Source organism: Jaculus jaculus, chromosome 14, assembly GCF_020740685.1.
Source record: "Jaculus jaculus isolate mJacJac1 chromosome 14, mJacJac1.mat.Y.cur, whole genome shotgun sequence".
In the NCBI taxonomy this organism is placed as follows: domain Eukaryota; kingdom Metazoa; phylum Chordata; class Mammalia; order Rodentia; family Dipodidae; genus Jaculus; species Jaculus jaculus.
In genome coordinates, this window is record NC_059115.1 from 14285511 (window position 1) to 14311534 (window position 26024).

At 51.5% G+C, this 26024-nt stretch overlaps 3 protein-coding genes across 4 annotated transcripts; all 3 read left to right on the forward strand.

Moving 5' to 3' along the window:
- Positions 1-3168: 3168 nt before the first annotated feature.
- On the forward strand, positions 3169-8660 carry Il11 (interleukin 11). Of its 2 annotated transcripts, none has more exons than XM_004672674.2 (5): positions 3169-3192; positions 5084-5256; positions 5470-5556; positions 5673-5834; positions 8160-8660. In XM_004672674.2, the coding sequence occupies exons 1-5, from the start codon at positions 3186-3188 to the stop codon at positions 8328-8330; spliced, it is 600 nt and encodes a 199-aa protein (XP_004672731.1). In that variant the 5' UTR covers positions 3169-3185; the 3' UTR covers positions 8331-8660. The 2 variants fall into 2 exon arrangements, with proteins under 2 accessions (XP_004672731.1, XP_044990206.1); XM_045134271.1 differs by lacking the exon at positions 3169-3192 and adding an exon at positions 3855-3919.
- A 4639-nt stretch (positions 8661-13299) lies between these two features.
- Positions 13300-23914, forward strand: Fam71e2 (family with sequence similarity 71 member E2). Its single transcript, XM_012952260.2, has 11 exons — positions 13300-13449; positions 13638-13792; positions 13893-14151; positions 15124-15148; positions 15307-15371; positions 15455-15555; positions 15660-15712; positions 15806-15882; positions 16036-17738; positions 19689-19794; positions 23768-23914. Exons 1-11 carry the CDS (start codon positions 13300-13302, stop codon positions 23912-23914), a joined length of 2841 nt encoding a protein of 946 aa, XP_012807714.2.
- Positions 23864-25798, forward strand: LOC101614086 (cytochrome c oxidase subunit 6B2). The gene is made up of 4 exons (XM_004672673.2): positions 23864-23931; positions 24035-24146; positions 25470-25570; positions 25647-25798. The coding sequence occupies exons 2-4, from the start codon at positions 24035-24037 to the stop codon at positions 25698-25700; spliced, it is 267 nt and encodes an 88-aa protein (XP_004672730.1). The 5' UTR covers positions 23864-23931; the 3' UTR covers positions 25701-25798.
- Positions 25799-26024: the final 226 nt, after the last annotated feature.

Here is a 26024-nt window from a genome sequence, read left to right on the forward strand (position 1 = left end):
CATGCCCTTACTGGGGAGGAGGTATGAGCGTTGACGTCTCTGTTCCTCCCTTGAGGGGCTGTGAATTCTAGTACTTACCCACTGTGCCCGTGTGGGCTTCGCTAGCTCCCCTGAACTTGCTATCGTGTTACCTGCCTCTGAGTTTGTCCTTGTCCAGGTCTCTGGCACCCCTCCCCTCACTTTTTCCATCTCCCCCCATCTCTTCAGTGGCAACTTATGTCTCTGTATGGCTAATAAACTGTAATCACGAGACTCCCTTTCTCCACCTCTCACGTGGCGATGGTTAAACTTATTTAGTATTCCTACTATCCTCGATGAGACTTAGGGGTTGGAGGGGAGCCACCCCTGGCCCCCCACTCCAATTCACACACAAATGAGCGGACTGGTAGAAGGTAGCATCATGGGTCAGAGTTCCGCCTCTGTGGAGACTCTTGATGCCTTAGAAATTCTTCTTCTGGACTGGAGAGATGGCTTAGCGGTTAAGCGCTTGCCTGTGAAGCCTAAGGACCCCGGTTCGAGGCTCGATTCCCCAGGACCCACCTTAGCCAGATGCACAAGGGGGCGCACCCATCTGTAGTTCGTTTGCAGTGGCTGGAAGCCCTGGCGCGTCCATTCTCTCTCTATCTGTCTCTCTCCCTTTCCCTCTTTCTCTCTGTCACTCTCAAATAAATAAATAAAAAATAAAAAAAAAAAGAAATTCTTCTTTCTTGTTTTTTATTTGAAAGGGAGAGAAAGAGGGGGAGAGGGAGAGAGAGTGGGTGCAACAGGACTTTCAGCTGCTGCAATCCGACCCCAGACTCATGTACCACCTTGTGCATCTGGTTTACGTGGATCCTGGGGAATCGAACTTGGGTTCTTAGGCTTTTGCAGTCAAGTGCCTTAACCACTAAGCCATATCTCCAACCTTTAAAAAAATATTTTATTTTTATTTATTTGAGACAGAAAGAGAGAGTGAAATGGTTGCACCAGGGCCTCTAGCTACTGCAAACCAACTCCAGATGCATGTGCCACCGTGGGACCTGGATAATCAAAGCAGGGTCCTTGGGTTTAGTAGACATACGCCTTAACCGTTTAACCATCTCTCCAGCCTCCTTTTTCAGTTTAAAAAAATTTTTAATTAATTTATTAATTTGACAAAGAGGGAGGGAGGGAGAGAGAATGGACGTGCCAGGGCCTCCAGCCACTACAGACACATGCACTCCCCTGTGCATCTGGCTAACCTCTAATGGGGGTCCTGGGGAATTGAACCTGGGTCCTATCTCTGCCTCCCAAGTGGTAAGTGCTGGTTGGGTATGGTGGCACAAGCCTTTAATCCCAGCACTTGGGAGGCAGAGGTAGGAGGATCACTGTGAGTTTGAGGCCAGCCTGAGACTACATAGTGAATTCTAGGCCAGCTTGGGCTAGAGTGAGACCCTATCTTGAAAAACCAAATATATCCCAAGTGAAGAGAGAATGAGAATGGGTGCTCCAAGGCCTCTAGCCACTGCAAATGAACTCCAGATACATATACCACCTTGTCAATCTGGCTTTAAATGGGTACTGGGGAATCAACTCAGATTGTTAGGTTTTGCAGGCAAGCACTTTAACTGCTGAACCATCTCTCTAGCCTTTGATGCCTCTTTTTTTTTTTTTTTTTTTTGATTTTCAAGGTAGGGTCTCACTCTAGCTCAGGCTGACCTGGAATTCACTCTGCATTCTCAGGGTAGCCTTGAACTCACGGTGATCCTCCTACCTCTGCCTCCCAAGTGCTGGGATTTTTTTTTTTTTTAAAGTAGGGTTTCTCTCTAGCCCAAGTTGACCTGAAATTTACTATGTAGTCTCACGGTGGCCTTGAACTCAGGGCAATCCTCCTACCTCTGTCTCCTGAGGAGTGTTGGGATTAAAGGTGTACCCCACCACAGACAGCCAAAACACGACTTACTTTTGTTTTTTTGTGGTAGGGTCTGGCTCTAGCCCAGGCTGACCTAGAATTCACTATGTAGTCTCAGGGTGGCCTCGAACTCTAGATAATCCTCCTACCTCTGCCTCCCAAGTGCTGGGATCAAAGGTGTGCACCACCACACCTGGCTAAAATGTCCTCACCTTTGGACACAATTTTGCTGTCTCTCTGTGCTCTGAGCATTGCCTTTTCTCTAAGTCTTGATGTCCTGACGTTCTGCACGTCAGGATCTCCACAAGGCCTTCCTGTTGTCCACCTTTCTCATGGATCTCACACACCCAAAGCCTCACCACTCCTGTGTCAAGTGTATCTCCGTGGCTGGGCCCATCTCTGTGTTTATTCTTCCTGCCCATGTGTGCCTCAGTTTCTCCCTTCCCCTCAGACAAGGGTTCATGTTGCCCAGGCTTGGCCTCAATATATAGCCAAAGATGACCTTGAAATCCTGATCTCCCTTTCTCCACCTCTCACGTGCTGGAATGACAGGCACGTTCCACCATGCCTGGTTGTATGTAGTGTTGGGGATTAAACCTATGGCTTCGTGCATGCTCTGCATGCTAGGCAAGTACTCTACCGGCTGAGCTACATCCCTAGTCTCTCAGTTTCTCTGTCTGTGCATCCCAGTCTCCATGTCTATGCATCCGGGTATCCCCACCTCTGTGGGTGTCCATGGCCCTGTCTCTGTCTTTCCGTCTAGTATCTCCATCTCTGTATCCCTGACTCTCCCTCTTGCCTGCCTTCACATCTTTCTCCACTAGCCCAGGTCCAGCCAGACCCCCACCCACACCCGGGGCCCCAGCTCCTGAGTCCTGTGTGTCTGCCCCAGCCCCTGGAGGTGGAGGGAGGGGACGCCAATGACCTCACCGGCCCCTCTCCGACCACCCCCCCTCTTCACTTTTCAACTTTTCCAACTTTTCCTTCCGTGCCCTCCTCCGAGCAGGGCGGCTTGAGCCCTGCTAGGCAGCCGGCTCGTCTGAATGGAAAAGGCAGGAGGGAGGGTGAGTCAGTATGTGTCAGGCTGCCCTCCCCTGCCGCCTGCCCCCCGCCCGCCCGCCCCGGCCCCCTATATAACCCCCCAGGCGTACACACTCCCTTCACTGCCCGGCCCTTGCAGCTCACACGCACATGCCTCCCCTCCCCAGGCCGAGGCCCAGCTGACCCCTGGGGCTCCCCCGGCAGCGGACAGGGAAGGGTTAAAGGCCCCCAGCTCCCTGCCCCTTGCCCTGGGGAACCCCTGGCCTGTGGGGACATGAACTGTAAGTTGGTTCCAGTTCATGGGGTGGGGGTGGGTGGGTACAGGGAGGGAAGGAGGGACCAGAGGCGGGTGGGGGGGGGGATGGAGGGAGGGTGGGAAGCAGACATGGAGTGGGGACAGAGGATAGGAGAGACGGAGTCATGGAGAGAGAGGGGTCTTCAGAGAAAGTAGGTGGTCGAGAGAAGAGATGGGCAGACAGACACAGACGGATGAAAAGAACAAACAAGCGACCTAGAGGGACAGATGTTGGGAGGTGATCCCAAAGTGCCCAGAACCCCAGAGAAGTCAGCGGGAGCCGAGGAGTTGAGACAGCTAGGGACTCCTCCTCCGCCTTGACAGAGAGGCTCAGGGAGGGAAACTGAGGCAGAGAATGCCAGATGATGAGAGCAAGACCACCCCTCCTCCTCCTCCCCAGGGGACGGGCCCCAGGAGCACACGCGGAGAGGGGCGAGGACAGAGAGATTTCAGAGAGCCAGACAGATAGATGCAGCGGGCAGGAGGACAGACGCACGGACAGGACGGGAGGGAAAGCTGGCTCCGGCCGTAGGGGGCTAGGGGGCGGGCTGGGGGTGTGATGCTGGAGCGCCGCGGCCTGGGGGGCGCTGATTGGCTGGCTGTCCCGGGGTGGGCGGGGCCGCTGGGGTGCGGGGGGATGGGCAGCCGCGAGGGAGCTGTCCCGAGCCCCTGAGCCCGGGCGGCGCGCGTCTGCTCCGCGGCTGCCAGGCCAGGTGTGCCCGGGTCACCTCGGGCCCTGGGCTCCGGGCCTCCCGCTCCCACCTGGCTTGGCCTATGGGAAGGGTGGGGGAGTGGGTAGGTGGGCCTGGAGCACCTCCCTGGGAAGGGGATCAGGGTGTTCGGGTCTCAGTCCCAGCCTCTGGCTCCTGCCCCTGTTCCCAGGCCGGCGAGGGCTCCTGGGGCCGGGGGAGGGGGCAGGTTCTGGCCTGTGCCATCCCCCTCATGCCCCGCCCCGGGGCCCAGATTCCGGCGTCCGGGGGCGGACGGGAGACGCCCGGCCCGTCTACCCGCCCCGGGCCGCGTCTGCTCCGACGGGCGGGGCAGCCAGAGCCAGGGAGGGAGAGGGAAGCCCGCCCGGACTTTGCGACCTGCCCCTGGGCGCCCCACCCTGAGACTCAAGACCTCCAGGCCCTCCACCCTCAGACCCAGGAGTGCAGACCCCAGTCCTCCTCCCTCACACCCGGGAGGGCAGACCCCAGTCCTCCACCCTCACACCCGGGATTGCAGACCCCGGTCCTCCTCCCTCAGACCCGGGAGTGCAGACCCCAGTCCTCCTCCCTCAGACCCGGGAGTGCAGACCCCAATCCTCCACCCTCAGACCCGGGAGTGCAGACCCCAGTCCTCCTCCCTCAGACCCCAGTCCTCCTCCCTCACACCCGAGAGTCCAGACCCCAGCCCTCCTCCCTCACACCCGGGATTGCAGACCCCGGTCCTCCTCCCTCAGACCCGGGAGTCCAGACCCCAGCCCTCCTCCCTCAGACCCGGGAGTGCAGACCCCAGTCCTCCTCCCTCAGACCCGGGATTGCAGACCCCAGTCCTCCTCCCTCAGACCCGGGATTGCAGACCCCAGTCCTCCTCCCTCAGACCCGGGATTGCAGACCCCAGTCCTCCTCCCTCTGACCCGAGAGTCCAGACCCCAGCCCTCCTCCCTCAGACCTGGGAGTGCAGACCTAGCCCTCCTCCCTCAGACCCAAGAGTCCAGGCAACAAGCCCTCCTCCTCCTTGAGACTGGGGGACTCAGACACCAACCCTCCTCTTCCAGGCTCATAATCTCAGATCTCACAGCTCCCCTCCGTGTACCAACAGGTCCAGACCCTAGCCCTCCTGCCTCAGTCCCGGGGTTGTGGCCTGAGCTTTCCTCTCCTCTGGCTCCCCAGGTGTTTGTCGCCTGGTCCTGGTGGTGCTGAGCCTCTGGCCAGATAGAGCCTTTGCCCCTGGGCCACCGTCTGGCTCCCCTCGAGCCTCCTCAGACCCCCGCACCGAGCTGGACAGCGCTGTCCTCCTGACTCGGTCGCTGCTGGCAGACACTCGGCAGCTGGCGGCCCAGCTGGTAAGACGCCGAAGGGGTGGCTCTGGGTAGGATAGGGTGACAGAAGCATGCCGTGGGAAGTGGAGGAATCCTGGTGCTCAGGGTGGCAGGAACAGGAGGAGGAGTTGGGGTCTGAGGTAGACAATGGACAGGCGAGGTGATGATGGACATGATGTGGGGAGCTGGGCTCTGAGGTGCGTGATGGGACCCGCTTCACCGATTCTTTCTCATCAGAGAGACAAATTCCCAGCCGACGGGGACCACAACCTGGACTCCCTACCCACTCTGGCCATGAGTGCAGGGACACTGGGAGCCTTACAGGTGAGCGCTGGCGGCCCCGGGTAAAATGGGATCTGAGCAGTGGAGAGTTAGGAGGCATGGGGTCTGCAGAGGAGGGCATGTCCTGGCATTCCCTGATGCCCTGTCCCTGTCCTCAGTTGCCCGGTGTGCTGACGCGGCTCCGTGTGGATCTGTTGTCCTACCTCCGTCATGTGCAGTGGCTGCGCCGGGCAGGTGGACCTTCCTTGAAGACCCTGGAGCCGGAGCTGGGTGCCCTCCAGGCCCGGCTGGACCGGCTGCTGCGCCGTCTGCAGCTCCTGGTATGTTCTGGCTCCAAGCCTTCACACCCCCAGCCCTGATCCTCATGACCCCAAGAACCTGCAGTCCAAGACCTTGAATCTTTTTATTATTTTTTTTTTAAGGGAGGGTTTTGCTCTAGCCTAGCCCAGACTGACCTGGAATTTACTGTGTAGTCTCAGGGTGGCCTTGAACTCACAGTAATTCTTCTATCTCTGCCTCCCAAGTGTTGGGATTAAAGGCATATACCACCATGCCCAGCTCAAGACCTTGAATCTTGACACCTTGTACCCCAGATTGTGGAAACCCAGCCCCAATCTCTGCTCTGAGAGAGACACCAAACATCCCGTGGCCATGAGACTTTGAGATCCAAAGACGTCCCCCAAGTACTCCTCCAAGACACTGTAGTCCACAGTTTTGTGTCCCCACAAATCCTAGACCCTGAGATTATAGAGTCCAGATGCTATAATCCTTAACAAAACTTCAGACCTTGGATCCTGAGACTCAAGATCTCTATCTTAATGCCCCGAGATTCAAGAATGCAAGTCTTCCTGTGAGAATTAGAGGCTCAAGGCCCCAAACACCTGAAACTATTAATTTCTAATCTCTAAGAGCCTCAGACCCCAGACCCTAAATTCTCTACACAGCTAGCTTTGAGACCTGTTCTACAAAGTCAGACTTTAGGAACCTAGACCCTCAGTGGTAGTAGAGGTATATGCCTGTAATCCCAGCACTGGAGAGGGGGAGTTTGCTGCATGCACCCATGCACACACATGCACCCACACACACGCATGCACACCACAACCTACCCTAGACTCTGAGGTCTCAAACCATCAGATCCCATATTTCTTTTGCCAAAACATCAGATATTTTGAGTCTGGAAGATTTCAAGACCCTCGACTTCCAAAACCCTAGACCCAAGACCATGAGGCTGAACAGATCAGACTATGATTCTTGACTCCAAAGACCTTGGACCTCAAGTTCCAGCTCCTATCTCCAAGAACCCAGATTGAGACACCCCCTATCACCCATGCATCCCTGAACTTCACTGTAGAGATGCCACATTGAAGATTCCAGCCCGAGAGCCTAGGGTCTGACTTTAGGCTTGAGGCCACAGCCCCTAGACATTGTCCCTAGACTCCAAGCTCCAAGACTCCAGCCCCAACTGTCCTGAGGGGACCTGGCAAGCAATAGGATACCAGACTCAACTCCAAAGACCTTGCCCCCAAACTTAGCCCCATACGCCCACCTCAGGGCAAGCAACCTTTGTGTGTGGGGGGAGGTGGTCAGAGGACAACTTGGGATGTCATTCCTCAGGCTTTATCCACCTTAAAAAAAATTTTTTTTGAGGTAGGGTCTCGCTCTAGCCCAGGGTAGAAGGCACTATGTAGTCTCAGGCTGGCCTTGAACTCACTGTGATCCTCCTACCTCTGTCTCCCAGATGTTAGGATTAAAGGCATGTGCCACTATGCCTGGCAATTAAATTTTTTTAAAAAATTTATTTGGAAGGAGAGAGAATGAATGAACGGGTACACCAGGGCCTCCAGACACTGCATACAAACTCCAGACACGTGCACCACTTTGTGCATCTGGCTTCACATGCACACTGGGAATTGAGCCCAGGCCATTAGGCTTTGCAAGCAAGCCCTTTAACTGCTGAACCATTTCTTCAGCCCCAGCTGGGTTTTTTTTTTTGAGATAGAGTTTCCTGTAGTCCAGGCTGGCTTTGTTATGTAGCTAAGGCTAGCCTTGAACATCCGATCTTCCTGTTTCCACTTCCCAAGTGCTGGAATTGCAGACGTGTGCCACCTTATAGCTCAGAATGGCCATTTTTTTTCTTTTTGTTTTTTTCTTTTTCTTTTTTCTTTTTTTAATTTTTATTAACATTTTCCATGATTATAAAATATAGCCCATGGTAATTCCCTCCCTCCCCACCCCCACACTTTCCCATTTGAAATTCCATTCTCCATCATATTACCTCCCCATTACAATCTTTGTAATTACATATATACAATGTCAACCTATTAAGTATCCTCTTCCCTTCCTTTCTCTTTTTGTTTTTTTCAAGGTAGGGTCTCACTCTAGCCCAGGCTGACCTGGAATTCACTATGTAGTCTCAGGCTGGCATTGAACTCACGGTGGTCCTCCTATGCCTCCCGAGTGCTGGGATTAAAGGCACATGCGCCACCACGCCTGCTTGAGTGGCCATATTTTGATTGCAGTCTCAGTTTTGTGAACTGAAGTCTCTGAAGAGCTAGCTCCCAGCCCATACCAGCCCTCAACATCTCCTTCCCCAAACCTTCATCCTAGCGTTGCCATTGGCTAACAGCACTCTACTCTCCTGACAGATGTCTCGCCTGGCCCTGCCCCCAGCACCCCAAGACCAGCCAGTGACCCCCCTGGGTCCCCCTGCCTCAGCCTGGGGAGGCATCCGGGCAGCTCATGCCATCCTAGGAGGATTGCACCTGACCTTGGACTGGGCCGTGCGGGGACTGCTGCTGCTCAAGACACGGCTGTAACCCAAGACCCAAAGCCACCATTGACATCGTGCTTCAAAGCCAGATCTTATTTATTTATTTATTTTGGTACTGGGGGCATGGCAGTCAGGGCACGCCGCCTCCCTGCCCCCATCAACCCTTCCCCAGCTAGACAGTCCCTTCAGGACCCCTGGGTGAGGGGGGCATCTGTGCCTTATTTATACTTATTTATTTAAGGAGTGGGGAGGGGTGGGAGGCAGATGGTTTGTGAGTCCCTGAGGAGGAGAGAACAGAGATCTTGGATACATGGCTTTCTTTCTTTTTAAAAAATTTTAAAAAGTTATTTATTTGCAAGCAGAGAAGAGACAGAATGGGCGCACCAGGACCTCTAGCCTCTGCAAATGAACTCCAGATGTATGTGCCACTTTGTGCATCTGGCTTTACGTGGGTTCTGGAGACTAGAACCCAGGTCATTAGGTTTTGCAGGCAAGCGCCTTAACCTCTGAGCCATCTCTCCAGCCCTGATATTTGGCTTTCTAAGAAATCTTTTTCCATAGTATTGTTGTGGCTCTTTCCTCTCTGGGCCTGGAAGGAGCATTTGTTATTTATTAAACAATTACTTTTGGGTTTTGTTGTTTGTTTGTTTTTTCAAGGTAGAGTCTTTCTTACTCTAGCTCAGGCTGACCTGGAATTAGTCTCAGGCTGGCCCTGAACTCACAGCGATCCTCCTAATTCAGCCTCCTGAGTGCTGGGAATAAAGACATGTGCCACCACACCTGGCAGCAATTAGTTTTTATATTAGGATGGGGAAGGAAGGGAAAAGAAAGTCTGAGGTTTTGTACAAAAATGTGAGCAAACCTTTGTGAGACAGAAAAGGGGGATTTAAATTTGTCAAACATACCCACTTAGTGGTGATATCTCTGAAGGCTGGAGCCTACAGTAAGGGAAGACAGACATCCTGAGTTAGAACAGTGGAGGGAAGATTGGTGGCTCAGAGAACTACGGGGCAGGATCTGAGTCTTACCTGGTATCTAGCAGCACTTCGTAAGTCCTCAATAAATATTTTAAGAGTCTGGGCATGGTGGTGCATGGGAGGCAGAGGTAGGAGGATCTCTGTGAGTTCAAGGCCAGCCTGAGACTACATAGTGAATTACAGGTCAGCCTGGGTTAGAGTGAGATCCTACCAAAAAAAAAAAAAAAAAAAAAAGTTAAGGGAGGGTCCTAGAACATCACCCTGTAACTGACAGCACCCCCACAGTACAAAGCTGCAAGCTCAAGGTTGTTCATTGGAGACTCGGGAACAATTTAGGTGTCCAGCAGATGGAGAAATAAAATACGGCATATCCACGAATGGGAACACAGCCGGTTATAAAATGAGGAGCGCAGGAAGGAAGACTGCTGTAGACACTGAAAGCTATTCTGTGATACGGAGCAGCTGGCGACAGACCCACTGTGTGATCCCAATTTTGTGTTGCTCTTTCTACATATATGGAGTTTGGTTTTTTTTTTTTTTAACCCATAGAGGAAAAGATACCAAAATGTTGACAATGACTGTCTCAGGGTTGAAAAATGAGAGGTGGGATTGTTGGTGACTTTTATTGTTTGCGCTTCTCTGTATTTTCCAGAATTTCTACTATGACTGTATTTTGCATGACACATTTAAAAAATAATAAACACTATTTTTAGAATGACAGAATACTAGCCTTCCCCATCATCACTATACACACCCCACAAGGAAGGAGGCCTCCAGAAGGGAACAGAAAAAGACTGTCATTTGAACACCTGAGTCTCAGACCACACTGAGTCTGGCTTTTCATGTACATGGTTGCCCTGTAAGCGCTTGCTTGTGAAGCCTAAGCACCCCGGTTTGAGGCTCAACTCCCCAGAACCCACGTTAGCCAGATGTACAAGGGGGCGCACGCATCTGGAATTTGCAGTGGCTGGAGGCCCTGGCTTGCTCATTGTTTCTCCCTCTCTCTATCTGCCTCTTTCTCTTTCTGTCACTCTCAAATAAATAAAAATAACAAAAAAATAAAAATGCTTTGTTCTCAGGCCAGGCATGATGGTGCATGCCTTTAATCCCAGCATTTGGGAGGTAGAGGTAGGAGGATCGCTTTAAGTTCGAGGCCATTCTGAGACTACATGGTGAATATAGTGAATTCCAGGTTAGCCTAGCCTGGGCTAGAGCAAGACCCTACCTCAAAAAGCCAAAAAAAAAAAAAAAAAAGCCAGGCATTGTGGTGCACGCCTTTAATCCCAGCACTCGGGAGACAGAGGTTGGAGAATTGCCATGAGTTCAAGGCCACCCTGAGACTACCTAGTGAATTCCAGGTCAGCCTGAGCTAGAGTGAGACCCTACCTCAAAAAACAAAAAACAAAACAAAAAAAAAAAATAGCTGAGTTCAAGGCCAGCCTGAGACATAGTGAATTCCAGTCAGCCTGGGCTACAGCAAGATTCTACCTTGAAAAACCAAAAGATTAAAAAAAAATTAAAAAAGCTTTGTTCTGGCAGGCATGGTGGCACACACCTTTAATCCCAGCACTCAAGAGGCAAAGGGAGGAGGATTGCTGTAAGTTCAAGGCCAGCCTGGGCTAGGGTGAGACCCTGTGAGGGAGGGGAGAATTAAAAAACACCTTGTTTGGCACACTATCTTGTTCACACCAAGATGAAATCACCTAGCTACATTTCTCAGAGCTGTTCCTGTTATTAGGTGTGACTATAATCAAGGGAGCAGTCAGATAAAGAGACGGCCTGCCTTGGTAATTCATGGTAACAGGTGACCTTGGGGAGAAGGTTGCCCTTATTTACCAGGAGTGCCAGGTAGTAGGGCCATCATGAAACGGACTGGGATGGCAATGAGGAATAGGAGAATTATGACAATGGACAATGAGCTTGTGCACCTCTTTCAGTAAGCCTGGGCTTGAAGGGTCACCTATAGGCAGTGACTGGGGCGGGGGATTTGGACATATTTATATGTTTGACAGAAAGGAGGTATGATCATCCCTCATCCAAAAGTCCAAAACAGTTTAGGTAGAGCAGCAGCTGTATTTCAAATCAGGGCTCCTCAACTTGCAATAAAAACATGGAATATGCAGAAGAGGGCTGGAGAGATGGCTCAGTAGTTAAGGTGCTTGCCTGCAAAGAGTAAGGACTAGGTTCTATTCCCTAGTATCCATGTAAAGCCAGATGCACAAAGTGGCTCATGTCTCTGGAGTTCATTTGCAGTGGCTAGAAGCCCTAGTGTGCCCATTCTCTTTCTCTCTCTCTCTCACCTATCGCTCTCTCTCTCATAAATAAATAAATAAAATGTTTAAAAGAAAAAGAAACAAAAAAACACTTTGTTTTACAGATGAGGGAAACTGAGATTCAGACAGGAGGAGACATCTGTTGCTCATGCTCACACAGCTAGGAGGCAGAGTTGTGATTCTACTCTGGATTAGACTCATTTTTTTGTGTGTTGCTGGAACTAAACCCAAGGTCTTATGCATGCTGGCCAAGTGCACGATTGCTGAACCACACCCCTCACTCCCTGCCCAGCCCTTGGTATTTTTGAGACAGGGTCTCCCTATACATAGGGTTAGAGTCTCAAACTCATGATCCTCCTGCCTTCGCCTCCGTACTGCTGAGATTACCATACCTAGCTATGGGGTACCTCCTTCTCTCCCTCCTTCCCTTCTTCTGTCCCTCCCTCCCTCTCTCCCCTCCCTCCCTTCCTCCCTTCCTTCCCTCCTTCCCTCCTTCCCTCCTTCCCTCCTTCCTTCCTTCCTTCCTTCCTTCCTTCCTTCCTTCCTTCCTTCCTTCCTTCCTTTCTTTCTTTCCTCCTCCTTCTTCTTTTTTTGTGTTTTTTTGAGGTAGGGTTTCACTCTAACCCAGGCTGACCTGGAATTCACTATATAGTCTCAGTGTGGTCTCAAACTCACCTTGATCCTTCTACCACTGCCTCCCTAAGTGCTGGGACTAAAGGCATGTTCCATCATGCCTAGCTTCTTTCTTTCCTTCCTCCCTCCTTTCTGTCTTTCTTTCTCTCTCTCTCTCTCTCTCTCTCTCTTTCTTTCTTTCTTCCTTCCTTCCTTCCTTCCTTCCTTTCTTTCTTCCTTTCTTCTTTCCTTCTTTCTGAGTGAGAGAAAGAGGCAGATGGAGAGAATGGACACATCCAGGGCCTCTAGCCACTGCAAACCAACTCCAGAAACATGCACCACGTTGTGCATCTGGCTTTATGTGGGAACTACAGGGGAATTAAACCTGGGTCCTTAGACTTTGCAGGCAAGTGCCTTAACCACAGAACCATCTCTCTAGCCCTTCTTTTTTTAAGGTTTTGCTGCGGCCCAGGCTGGCCTTAAACTCACAATGATCCTCCTACCTCCACCTCCCAAAGCGCTGGGCTTATAGGCATGAGCCACCATGCTGGCAGGCATTCCTTTCTGTACTGCTCAGTGGTCAGAGACTGTTGAAGTGGGCCTATACCAATTAGCCTTGGGGAAACTAAGGCTCTGCATGGGTTTGGGTCTTAGCTGGAGTATAGGGAAGGGTCAGTGGCAGAGCTGAGATTGGCACTCAAACCTTTTATTAACAATCCATTTATGCGAACCCAAAAAGGCCCCTCAGGGGTCCCTGTGTTATCATAAGCTTGGATCTGGGGAAGAGCTATTCACCCTAGGTATGGGGTTCTGATTCACCCAGCCTCGCCCTCACGCCTCCAGGGTCACATCCCTGAAGGATGGGGCCCCCTGGAGTGTTTCCATGAAGGGGCCCCTTGGTGTCTGTCTGGTGAGGTCACAAAGCCCATGCCAAGGGCTCCTCCCACAGCTCAGAGCTCTCCACCCCTGCAGGGCCATGGCCACACTAGAGTACCCTGGCCCTGGGGAAACCCCATGCTCCAGGACCACCAAGCTCCAGGAATTTGTGAAGCTCAAGGGTCCAAGGCTGGTGGTGGGCTGGGGTGGAGGACAGGGATACACCTGGTTCCTGAATTCCTGAACCTGTGTCCCCTCCACTGATCGGACGGCCACCATGAAAAGGCTTTGGAATATGCGACGTGCCCAGCCACCCCAGGGTCCTCCTATGTGGGTCCCCGTACTGGGGGAGCTGCAGAAGACCCTCCAGAAGGGCGAGTACCTGCCCCTCCGCCCGCTGCCCATGTTCGAGAGTAACTTTGTCCAGGTTCCCAGCTCCCCGTGCCCTGGGGAGGCTGAGAAACAGGACAGGGACCCTCTGGGCCAGGGGTGGGGGCTTAGGAAGGACTGGGATTTGGGGCCTCTGTAATAGGGTTAGGGAGGGATCAGGCTGGGGGTGCTGGAGGCATGTTGGAAAAAGGATTGGTTCCCAGCCGTACTCCCTGGCCACCCCAGGTGACAAATCATGGGGGTCCCGTGTTCGTGCACCACAGTGCCAATAGGCTGACCATGGGTGTGGCTGCTTCCTTGCCCGGCTTGGTGCTGCCCGACATTCTGCTGATCGCCCAGCCTCCCCAGAGCAGGGACTGCTCAGGCCTCACCTTGACCAGGTGCCTTACCCGCCCCCGCCCCTGCCCCCCTCCATCCCGTCCACCAGGCCACCTCAACTCTACCTCTGGCTCTAGCTGCTCCATCTCCCTTCTCCCCCAGGATGATCCCGCTAGACCTTGCCCACCTCTATGTCCACGACCTGCCCACCTGGCGCATCAAACTGCGTCTGATCACTGGCCGCTACTACTACCTGGAGCTGGATGCCCCAGACCATGAGCTGGGCTTCCTTTTCGACTGTTGGATCCGCCTCATAAACCTGCTTCACGAACCAAATATGACTTGGGTGCCCAGGACCCTGAAAACACCCCCCCTGGATCTGCCCCTGGAGGTGGCACCTGCTTCCACTTGGCAGCTGCAGGTGGGGTCCCAATGTGGCACATCTCAAGGGCAGCAGGAAGCCACTGCCCAGATTCCATCAGGAACCACCGGCCAAAGTTTAGGACCCCCCCCAAGAAAGGGCCTGGGCTCTTACATTGCTCACTGGGTCTATTAGAGGGTGGGGTGGTCTGATCTCATGGTTGGTCCAAGTGAAGGGGGACAAGGCTGCTGGCCGGGTAGGTAACAAGAGAGACAGAAACTACAAAAAGTGACCTCACGTGAAAGCGGGACACTTGGAAGGCAGACGGCAGTAGTACTGCTGTAAGGTTGAGGCTGGCCTCGTCTGTAGAGCAAAACCTTATTGCAAACAAACAACAAAAAGCCAGGAGTGGTGGCTCGTGTTCGTAATCCTTAGCACTTGGGAGAACCACAGCAGACCCAAGGCCAGCCCTGACTACACACAGAGGCCCCATCTCAAAAACAAATAAAACTAAAGCCTGGGGAGATAGCTCAATGGGTAACGTGCTTGCCTCACAAACATGAGGATCTGAACTGGATCCCATGTGTGACAACCAGCACTGTGGACATGGAGACAGGCAGATCCCTGGAGCTTGCTGGGCAGCCACTCTAGCCTAATTGGTCAGCTCCAGGCCAATGAAAGACTCAAAAAGGGATGGACTACAGGCGTGGTGGCGCACGCCTTTCATCCCAGCATTTGGGAGGCAAAGGTGGGAGGATCACAAGGAGTTCGAGGCCACCCTGAGACTACATAGTGAATTCCAGGTCAGACTGGGCTAGACCTCAAAACCCCGGTTCCCCTCCCAAAAAAGTGGTGGGCATCTGAGGTTGACTTCTGGTCCCCACATGTATGCACACATGTGTACCTGCACATATATACATACACAAATGCATGTGTTCACACATGCATACCCGCAAAAAATGGAAGGGAGGGAGGAAGGAAAGAAAGAAACTAGTAAAAATACTCCCTGTAAACTCCCCTGTCTATCCACAGGACCAGGCTTCCAGCAGACATTCAGGTGAGCAGTTTGTGCCATCTAGTCTGCTCTCCTTCTCCTTCCTCTGCGTGTCATGGTCCTCCCTTGGGACACAAACAGAGCTCCAACACTTGGGCTGCTCTCCTGGCCGTCCTCTCCCACAAAGTCCCTGACCCTCCTGTCTCTGCCTCTCTTCCCAGTTGAGGTTGCCAAGAACATATATCCTTATAATTCCCGGACTGCTCAGAAGCAAAGGAAGGCTAAGGTGAGACAGCCTGGGAAGATCCAAGAAGGTGAGTGGCCCTGGGCTGTTCCTCCTCTGACTGTCCCCTTCCTTTCTACTGCTAGGTCCTCAAGCATAAACTCAAGTCTCAGGCTGTGGGTGACTCTCTGCCTCTCATGTGCTCACAAATGGGGCATCCTGATGTTAAGAAGAAACCCACAAAAAAGTAGGCAAGAAATTTGACTGTTGGTAGGAGGGTTGGAAGTTGGGTAGGTGGGGGGACACCCTGGCTCAGAGGCCACCACAGTCCCATGATAACTGCTCCTGTAGGTTCCACCCAGATGCCTGTCCTGAGAGATCTAACACTCAAATCCATGTTTCTGGTAAGACCAACCATCAGCCTCTGCCACCCAAGATGGAATGGCTTGTGGACCTGACCCCTTTCCCAGAGGCTCAGACTGCTCTCTGCCTTGCAGATAAGGACAGCATCACCATCCGGACCATCTTCAGTATCATCTCCAAAACTGTCAAGGAGAATCAGTCCTCCCCACAGGCAAGCTGCTGGATAAGGGGCGGGATTTGGAGGCTGAGGGAGAATGGCTGGGACCTGGACTTCAGGGTCTGAGGGAAGTGGGCTGGGAGACCAAGACTCCGAAGCCTTGAGTCTCCCCTGAACCTGACCTCACATCCCTCTGTCCACCTACAGGCCTGCACATCCAATTCTGAGGGAGCTACGGGCTGGGGAGGATTGATCCAGACTCCTTCACACTGTATCTCAGGTGACAGCCCCAATTTCATCTTCCTAAACTCTTACAAACACATGGACACCTTCATGTGGCCACAAGGCTTTGAAGATCTCATGGATCCCGAATCCAGCGCCTTATCTTCCTCCTTGCACCTGTCTCCCTACCCTCCTGCACTCTACTGCTCTCCACCCCATTCCTCCTTCCCCAGGTCCAAGGCTAAGCCCATGAGCTCAATGAAGAACCGGAGGCCACTGCCTTCCAAGAAGGTCCCAATTACAATTAGGAGAGGACCATTCATCTTGGACCAGTCACATAAGGTGCGGGATGTACCTGCTTTACCTCGGAAGGCCCCAGCTGCACCTCCATCAACCCAGAAGGCCATACCTGACCTCTCCTGGAAGGCCTCACCTTTATTACCAGGTCCCCAGAAAACCCCACACATACCTGACCTCTCCTGGAAAACTCCAGTTCTACTTGCCCCACCCCAGAAGACCCTACCCCCAATTCAGAAGTTCCCACATACATCTGCTATTCCCCAGAAGGAAATGCTACCCCCTACCCCAAAGAAGGAATGTCTGGTCCCACATACCCCATCCCAGAAGTTCCTGGCATCATCTTCCCAGTACCAGCAAGTAAATGACTTGCCCACCTCAGGGGCAAAGGCCCCCATTGATCCTTGCATGCTGCTGGCAGAAATTCCCAGAGGGGGTGTGCTTGGGAGAAACAAGACTGAAGGGAAACAGGAACCCGTGATGTTGGTGGGTCTCCATGAGACAAAAGTTATAGACATAAGGAACCAGACCAGGACCCTAGAGTCTCCCTCCACCACAACCCAGAAGGAGTCCAAAGATATACTAATCAGCAAAAGCATGGAGGTCACCCTGGACAATTTGAGGAGCACGAGGAAACTGGAGGGGAGGTTCTACGAGAAGAAGGAGGAGGTGACCGTGGATCATCATGATAAGAAATCTAAGGAGGTGGGGCAGCAAAAAAGATGGGTCACCACCAAGAAGATGGCCATTGAGCTCCCCCTCCCAGAGGGCAGCAGACCCTTCTCTGTGGAGGGGCTCACCCTTGCCAAATTGATGATCACGGCCAATTCCCAAGAACAGCACCTGAAACCACCTGTGGTCTCATTGCCTTCCTGGCTCTCCATGGCTTCCCGGGCATCCACCATGTCAAGGATGGCTAACATGCCCTTTGCCTGCAGCCAGATGAAACCAGTTGTGGTCAGAGAGCAGCCAGAGTTTCACATGTGGGTGAAGAATGAGAACACACAGCAATGGACAAAGAGGGGGCCATCCTGGGACCCAGTGGGGTCTTCCAAGGTGCCCCTCCACTCTATGCCTACCTCTGACAGCCCGAAGATGGCCAACACCCCACAAGTTCCCATCCCCTTGCCTGCTGTCCCATGGGAAGACTTGCCACAGCCGCATATCCCAGAACCCCCCGTCTCCAAGTCCAAGGCCTTAGCAAAGGTACCCCAAAAGCCCGTGAAAAAACGTCAAGTGACCATGAGGGTACCCAACCGGGGTCCTGTGGCCATGATGGGGACATCCTCAGAGATCCTCCTGCCCATAGTCTTAGAACTTGAGAAGTTAAAGAACATGGCTACTAAAGTCAAGACGACACCAGAACCGGATGTCAATTATCCTCCACCCAGGTATTTGGGGTTAGCAGCTAATATTCACTGTAGACACCACTACATAAAAATACATATTTGGGTGGCTGGAGAGATAGCTCAGTGGGTAAAGCAGGTCAAGTGCATCAAGGACTGTAGTTTGATTCCCCAGCACCCATGTGGAAGGCTGATGTTCGTGGCACGTGCTTGTAATCCCAGTACCGCAAGGTGGAGACAGAGACAGGAGAATCCTCGGAGCTTGCTGGCTAGCCAATCTTTTCCTTCTTTCTTTCTTTTTCCCAAAGGCAAAGAGCTTTATTTTGGGCTTAAGCTCGGAATCTTGACTTCACCAGCACAGTGGATCCACACAAGAACCCTGAGTAGAGGGAGGGCAGAGTTTGTTTTTTTTTTTCCAATTTTTATTAACATCTTCCATGATTATGAAAATATCCCATGGTAATACCCTCCCTTCCCCCACTTTCCACTTTGAAACTCCATTCTCCATCATATCCCCTCCCCATCTCAATCAATCTCTCTTTTATTTTGATGTCGTGATCTTTTCCTCCTCTTATGATGGTCTTGTGTAGGTAGTGTCAGGCACTGTGAGGTCATGGTTATGCAGGCCATTTGCATCTGGAGGAGCACGTTGTAAGGACTCCTACCCTTTCTTTGGCTTTTGCATTCTTTCCGCCACGTCTTCCGCATTAGACCCTGAGCCTTGGAAGGTATGATAGAGATATTACTCAGTACTCCAGTCACTTCTTTCCAGCACCTTGATTTTTTCTTTCTTTTTCAAGATAGGGTCTCACTCTAGCTCAGGCTGTACTGGAATTCACTGTATAGTCACAGGGTGGCCTCACACTCATGGTGGTCCTCCTACCTTTGACTCTCAAGTGTTCCACCATGCCTGGCTCAAGCCTGTCCAGGGAGCTCCAGGCCAGTGGAGGAATACTGTCTCAAAAAAAATTGGATGCAGTTCCTAAGGAACAACATGGAAGGTTGTCCTCTGACCTCCATGCAGGCAAAAACACATACACCTGTGCGTAGATATAGTTACATGTGCACATGCACACACACACACACACACACACACACACACACACACACACAGAGACTGCACAGACACACTTGGGATGTGGCTTTTGGAATTGAATCCAGGGCCTCTATATGCTGAGCACACACGCTAACAATAACCTAACCCCTTGTCTAATGGCACTAAACATGGAGTGTTGACTGTGTGCATTAGGGATGTAGGATCCAACAATAAGGGTGATAGGAATGGGACGCTCTATTTCTCACCTGTGGTTAGGGACCAGGGATGCTGCTAATCATCTCACAATGCCCAGGACAGTCCCTGACACAGAACAGGTCGCTAAAGGAGGAGGCTTGGAACTAGAGTCATTTATGTAAAAACTTAAAGAAGGAGGCTGGGCATGTCATGTGCTTGCCTAGCATAAACAATGCCCTAGGTTCAATCTCCACCACTGCAGAAAACCGGGGTGCGGGGCTGGAGAAATGGCTTAGCGGTTAAGGTGCTTGCCTGTGAAGCCTAAGGACCCAGGAACTGAAGTTCCTCATATTGCACATGAGCCAGATGCACAAGGTGATACATGCACAAGGTTGTGCATGCACACAAGGGGGCGCACGAGTTCGATTGCAGTGGCTCAGGGCCCTGGAGAGCCAATTCTCCCTCTCATAAAGGCATGTGCCACCATGCCCAGCAATAAAATTTACATATACATATACATATACATATACATATACATATACATGGAATGCAGTGTCAGGAAGATCAGGAATTCAAGGTCAGTCTCAGCTATATAGTGAGTTTGAGGCTACCTGGACTACAAGAGACTGTGTCTCAAAACAAAAAAGAGCTGAAGGAAAGAGGAAGGCTTGAGAATATCTGCAGGGAGGGAGTCCCTGCAGATGGAACAGCCATTGCAAACTCCCTGAGGCAGAAGCACACATGGTATGCTTTCCTGCCCCCAGAGAGCCCGGGGAGGTTCTCCTTGTAGGAAATGCAGGCCTGGTTGCTTTTGGAGAACCGGTCATACAGGACTTTATGGACAAGTTTAAGAACCATGGCATTATCCAGGTGCAGTGGTGCACTCCTTTAATCCCAGCCCTAGGGGAGGCAGATGTAGGAAGATTGCCCTGAGTTCGAGGGCAGCTTGGGACTATAAAGTGAATTCCTGGTCAGCCTGGGCTAGAGTGAGCCCCTACGTTGAAAACACACACACACACACACACACACACACACACGCAAAATAACTATTGCTTTGACTGAAAAAAAAAAACAACTGGAGGATTGGAGACAAAAGGATGGAAAGAAATGAGTTGTGTAGAAAGGACTGTCTCGCTGGTGGTGGAATTTGCTGAAGAGGATGATCAGGAGTTTGAGGCCAGCCTGGGAAAGGACTGTCTCTGTTGGGGGTAGAGAATGTAGAGAGGGCAAAGACGGTGGGTGGGCACCAGAACGTGGAGGAGATTGTTGCACGTAGGAGATGGCGGTGGTTTGGACAGGGGAAGCCTTGGACTCGCAGACGCTCTGAAGGGTGAACTAATGCTTTTTGCTCGTCTATCGCTTTGGCTAGGCGATGTGTATGGAGTGATGTTGAAGATAGCTGGGAGGTGTGGGTCCCAGACACCCAGAGGACCCAGTAGTCACAGGCAGCAGTGGGGGAAGACAGTGAGCGGAGGAGGTTTCAAGGAAGAGATGGAAAATGGGGTTCTCTTTTTCTTTTTAAAAAGTATTTTATTTATTTATTTAAACAAGAAAAATAAAAAAGAAAAAAGAAAGGAGGGGAGGGAGAGAATGGGCACACCAGGGCCTCCAGCCACTGCAAACAAATTCCAGATGCATGCTCCACCTTGTGTATCTGGCTAACGTGGGTCCTGGAGAATCAAACCTGGGTCCTTTGGCTTTGCAGCAAGCACCTTAATCCCCTGGAAACTGGGATTTTTCATATCTGCATTCTGAGATGTGTAGGGAAGACATGTAGTGGATAGTTGCATGTGTGGACCTGGAATCCAGGGAAAGTGATTTCGAAGTTGTGAGACTGGAGGAGGTCAGAGCAAGCAGAGCTGATGAGACAAGGTGGACTGCAGGTGTGGCTCAGCAGAGCGCTGGCCTACCAGTCACAAAGCCCAGGGTTCAGTCCTGAACTGGGTTTTGGTGGCATGTTGCCCAGCAGGTGTAAACCCAGTACTCTCAAGAGAAGGCAGGAGGATTAGAGCAATTCAAGTGTATCCTTCACAGAGCAAGTTCCAGACTAGCCTGAACCAGATGAGACCCTGACTCCAAACAGAGAAGTTGGGGCTGGAGAGATGCTTAGCAGTTAAGGCACTTACCTAAGGACCCAGGTTCAATTCCCCAGAACCCACCACGTAAGCCAGATGCATAAGGTGGCATGTGCATCTGGAGTTTGTCTGCAGTGGCTGGAAGCCCTGGCATGCCCATTCTTTCTCTCTCTCATAAATAAAGATTTATTTAAAAAAATGAGAGAAGTAATGGCAGGAGAGAAAAGAGGAGAGGTCTGAGGAGTCAAAAGATCATGCTGGGCTGGAGAGATAGTTTAGTGGTTAAGACAATTGCCTGCAAAGCCTGAGGAACCAGGTTCAATTCTCCAGTGCCCACATAAGCCAGATGCACAAGGAGGCACATATGTCTGGAGTTCGTTTGCAGTGGCTGGAGGTCCTGGCACACCCATTCTCATTCTCTCTCCCTCTATCTTTATCTCTATCTCAAATATATACCTCTTTCTCTCTTTCAAATAAATAATTTTTTAAAATGATTTTGTTCATTTTTATTTATTTATTTGAGAGTGACAGAGAGAGAGGGAGAGAAAGAGGCAGATAGAGAGGGAATGGGCACACCAGAGCTTCCAACCACTGCAAACGAACTCTAGATGTGTGCGCCCCCTTGTGCATCTGGCTAACGTGGGTCCTGGGGAATCGAGCCTCGAACCAGGGTCCTTAGGCTTCACAGGCAAGTGCTTAACCGCTAAGCCATCTCTCCAGCCCTAAATAAATTTTTAAATATTTTATTTTACTTTTATCTATTTGAGAGAGAGAAAGAAGCAGAGAGTGAGAATGGGCACGCCAGGGCCTCCAGCCACTGCCAATGAACTTCATATGCATGCATCACCTTGTGCATATGGCTTATGTGAGTCCTGGGGAACTGAGCAAGCACCTTTACTGCTGGGCCATCTCTCCAGACCTAAAAGTATTTTTTTAATTAAAAAAAAAATAAAAAGCCAGGTGTGGTGACACATGCCCAGAACATGGGAGGCAGAGGTAGGAGGACCACTGAGTTCAAGGCTACCCTGTGAGACTACATAGTAAATTCCAGGTTAGCCTGGGCTATAGTGAGACCCTATCTTGAAAAACAAAACCAAAAAGTATTTAAAAATTAAAAAATATTTAATTTATTTGTGTGTGTGTGTGTGAGAGAGAGAGAGAGAGAGAAAGAATGGGCATGCCAGAGACTCTAGCTACTGCAAACGAACTCCAGATGTATGCACCATCTTGATTTATGTGGGTACAGGGGAATCAAATCTGGGTCCTTAGCTTTGCAGACAAGCATCTTAACTGCTAAGCCATCTCTCCAGCCACCCCCCCCCCAATTTTTTTTGAGGTAAGCACAATAGATGGCCTTTTATGGGAAGAGGGGTGAGAGAGAATTGATGCTCCAAAGCCTCCAGCCACTGCAATCAAACTCTGGACTCATGTGCCCCTTGTGCGCATGTGCAAATTGGTCAGTGTGTGTCTGGCTTACTTGGGACCTGGAGAGTGAAACATGAGCCCTGAGGCTTTGCAGGAAAGTGCCTTAACCACTAAGCCATTGCTCCAGTCTTAAACAAGTTTTAAATGTTTTATTTTTATTTGTTTGTGAGAGAGAGAAAAGAGGCAGAGAGAGGGACAGAGAGAGAAAAGAGGCAGAGAGAGGGACAGAGAGAGAATGGGTGTGCCGGGGCATTCAGCCACTGCAAACAAACTCCAGATGCATGCACCACCTTGTGCATCTGGCTTACATGGGTCCTGGGGAATCGAACCTGGGGCCTTTGGCTTTTCAGGCAGGTACCTTAACTGCTAACCAATCTCTCCAGCCCCCTAAACAATTTTTTTTTTTTTTTTTTTTAGTTTTTCAAGGTGGGGTTTCAGTCTAGCCCAGGCGGACCTGGAATTCACTATGGAGTCCCAGGGTGGCCTGGAACTCACAGTGATCATCCTACCTCTGCCTCTAGATGCTGGGGTTAAAGGTGTACGCCCCCACATCTGGCTAAACAATTTTCTTAGAAGTAATCATCCTCCTTCCCCACTATATACTAAGTATTTAGGTACCCATCTGCCTGGCTGGTCTCTGAAACTTTCTTTCCCGGCAGCACACAGCTTCCCCAGCACCTTAAATAGCAGATTGCGGCAGACTCAACCTGTCTGAAACTGTCCAGAGAAACCCAGCGGGGACAGGTACCCTGAAGAAGCAGGAGACATGGCCTTGGCCCCTGGAGGTCTGAGGAACTAAGAAATCAAGAAACAGTTTTCCACAGTCCACCCCCCAATACTGGTGTGCACCCCGACTGTAAGAAGCTGAGTGCAGAAAAAGACCGGGAGGGGGGGTGCGGATTCTCCCCTCTTGGGTAGAAACCAGAGTCATATATATCTATATGTTTATATATAGTGGGGGCGGGGGTGTGACAGGGCACAAAAACCTGGGGAGAAACTAAACTTCCAAAGAGAGTAAAATCTTGAGTCTGAGACTCAAAAGTTCTGCCTCGGGTGTGTGTCTATGCACATGCGGTCCCCAAAGGGAGCATCCTTCAGGATGTGTGTGTGTGTGCACGACTATGCACACGTAGTCCCAAAAGGAAGCATTCTTCGGTGTGTGTGTGTGTGTGTGTCCATGCACACGAGGTCCCCAAAGGGAACATCTTTCAGTGTGTGTATGTGTGTGTGTGTGTGTGTGTGAGAGAGAGAGAGAGAGAGAGAGAGAGAATCTATGCGCACGCGGTCCCCAAAGGGGGAGCATCCTTCAAGAAGCCGGTAGGTCTCCACTGACCCCGCCCCAGACGGGTCCCAGAAGCCCAGCGGCTCTCATTGGCTGGGACTCCGGGCACGCAGCCAATCCTGCGCTGGGTGGTACCCAGCCCCAGACTCAGCGGGCGCTGGGCGCGAGTTGGAGTTGGTCCAGCAGCGCGTGGGCATCACTGCGGTGAGGACAAGGTCCAGTAAGGTTTGTTTAAGGTGGGCTCAAGAGGTTGGAGGTGAGGTCGGGACGGGGGGCGCCCCTCAGGTTCCAGGGAGCCCCCTTCACGCAGGACTTTCCTCCTCCGCAGATGTTGGATGTTGAAGCCCAGAAACCCCCGGACGGCAAATGGACAACGCCACCCTTCGACCCGCGCTTCCCTAACCAGAACCAGACCCGTAACTGCTACCAGAACTTTCTGGGTGAGACCCGTTGGAGTGGGGAGCTGGGCTAGCGACATGGATGGCCCACAACCAGACGCCACTGTCCGTGGGAGGGGGGAGGTCTGGAAGGGATAGGGCCTGGGCAAAGAGGCGGGGCCTGGAGTGAGGATGCTGGATGGGGAGTGAGGAGAGGGGGCCAGTTGGAGGGGAGGTGTATGGTCTAAAGTGGTCGGGGGAATCTAGTATGGGAGAGATAGGGTAAAATAAACTGAGCCAGACGCCCGTGGAGGCTCACGCCTTTAATCCCAGTACTCGGTAGGCAGAGGTTGGCGGATCATAGTGAGTTCGAGGCCACCCTGTGACTATATACTGAATTCCAGGTTAGCCTGGGCTACAGCCAGAATCTGCCTCGAAAAATAAACAAACAAGCAAACAAATAGGGCTGAAAGAGATAGCTTAGCGGTTAAGGCACTTACCTGAAAAGCCAAAGGACCCAGGTTCGATTCCCCAGTACCCATGTAAGCCAGATGCACAAGGTGGTGCATGTGTCTGGAGTTCATTTGCAGTGGCTAGAGACCCTGGAGTGCCCATTCTCTCTTCCCCTCTGCTTCTCCCGCCCCTTAAGTAAATTTAAAAAATAGAATATTAAATAAATAACAATAAACTGAGGCAGTAGGTGGAGGGGTACGGGGGTGCAAATGGTGGCACATGCTTCTGGAGTTTGTCCCTCTCTCAAATAAGAAAAATCAAATACACACACACACACACACACACACACACACACACACACGCACACAGGAGTTCGAAGCCATCTTGTGGTTGCACATTGAGTTTCAGGTCACCCTGGGCTAGAGACCCTACCTTGAAAAGCCCCTTCCCCAAAAAAGTGGCAGCCAGGCACTGGTGGTGTACACCTTGAATCCCAGCAGTGAATTCTAGGTCAGCCTGGGCTAGAGCGAGACCCTACCTCAAGAAAACACAACTAAATAAATAAAATAAAAAATAGCCTGACCGGGCGTGTTAGCGCACGCCTTGAATACCAGCACAGGTAGGAGGATCGCCGTGAGTTCGAGGCCACCCTGAGACGCCATAGTGAATTCCAGGTCAGCCTGGGCTAGAGTGAGACCTTACCTCGAAAAAAAAAAAAATAGTCCGGCATGGTGGCGCAAAAATAAGTAAATAAATAAAAACCAAACAAAAAACCCACACAAACAATAAACCCCAACGTGGACCAGAGTAGGGCCTGGTTGGAGCGGAAGGGTGGCCAGAGGTAGGCAGGGGTGGGACCCGAGGGCACAGGGCGTTTGCTGTTGGGGGCTGGGCGTGGCTTGCCTTCCGCCCTCGAACCTCGGTACTCTGTAGACTACCACCGATGCATGAAGAGCATGCGCCGCCGCGGGAAGAACCCACAGCCCTGCGAGTACTATTTCCGCGTGTACCACTCACTGTGCCCCATCAGCTGGGTGAGAGGCCAGAGGGGCGCTGGGCGGAGAGGGTGGAGGGCTTGGGCTCGGGCTGAGCTGGACCCTGCCTCCCCAGGTGCAGGCTTGGAATGAGCAGATCAAGCAGGGGAGATTCCCGGGCAAAATCTGACTGGTCCCCGTGACCAGGCGTCATCTTCCAGAGATCCGCCTCCATCCCCAGCACCACCCCCAGACTCTGAGCCACAAATAAAGCTATGTTCATGCTAATGTTCCTTTTCCTTTAATTGTTTTTTCTAGGTAGGTTCTCACTCTAGACCACGAGCTACATACATAGTCTACAGTGAAAACTAAAAACTAACTAACTAACTAACTAAATAAATAAATAAATAAGAGATAGGAGAAAAGAAAAAAAAAAAAAGGTCTGGAGAGATGGCACAGTGATTAAAGACACCTACTTGCAAAGCCTAATGGTCCAAGTTCAATTCACAGTACC

Coding starts and splice junctions, on each gene's coding strand:
- Il11 (XM_004672674.2), top strand. Junction 5,257..5,469: donor GGCAGCTGGCGGCCCAGCTG/GTAAGACGCCGA, acceptor CTTTCTCATCAG/AGAGACAAATTCCCAGCCGA. Junction 5,835..8,159: donor TGCGCCGTCTGCAGCTCCTG/GTATGTTCTGGC, acceptor CTCTCCTGACAG/ATGTCTCGCCTGGCCCTGCC.
- Fam71e2 (XM_012952260.2), top strand. CDS start 13,300: ATGAAAAGGCTTTGGAATATGCGACGTGCCCAGCCACCCCAGGGTCCT. Junction 15,149..15,306: donor GGCTTCCAGCAGACATTCAG/GTGAGCAGTTTG, acceptor CTCTCTTCCCAG/TTGAGGTTGCCAAGAACATA. Junction 15,883..16,035: donor AGAATCAGTCCTCCCCACAG/GCAAGCTGCTGG, acceptor GTCCACCTACAG/GCCTGCACATCCAATTCTGA.
- LOC101614086 (XM_004672673.2), top strand. CDS start 24,035: ATGTTGGATGTTGAAGCCCAGAAACCCCCGGACGGCAAATGGACAACG. Junction 24,147..25,469: donor CTGCTACCAGAACTTTCTGG/GTGAGACCCGTT, acceptor GGTACTCTGTAG/ACTACCACCGATGCATGAAG. Junction 25,571..25,646: donor CACTGTGCCCCATCAGCTGG/GTGAGAGGCCAG, acceptor CTGCCTCCCCAG/GTGCAGGCTTGGAATGAGCA.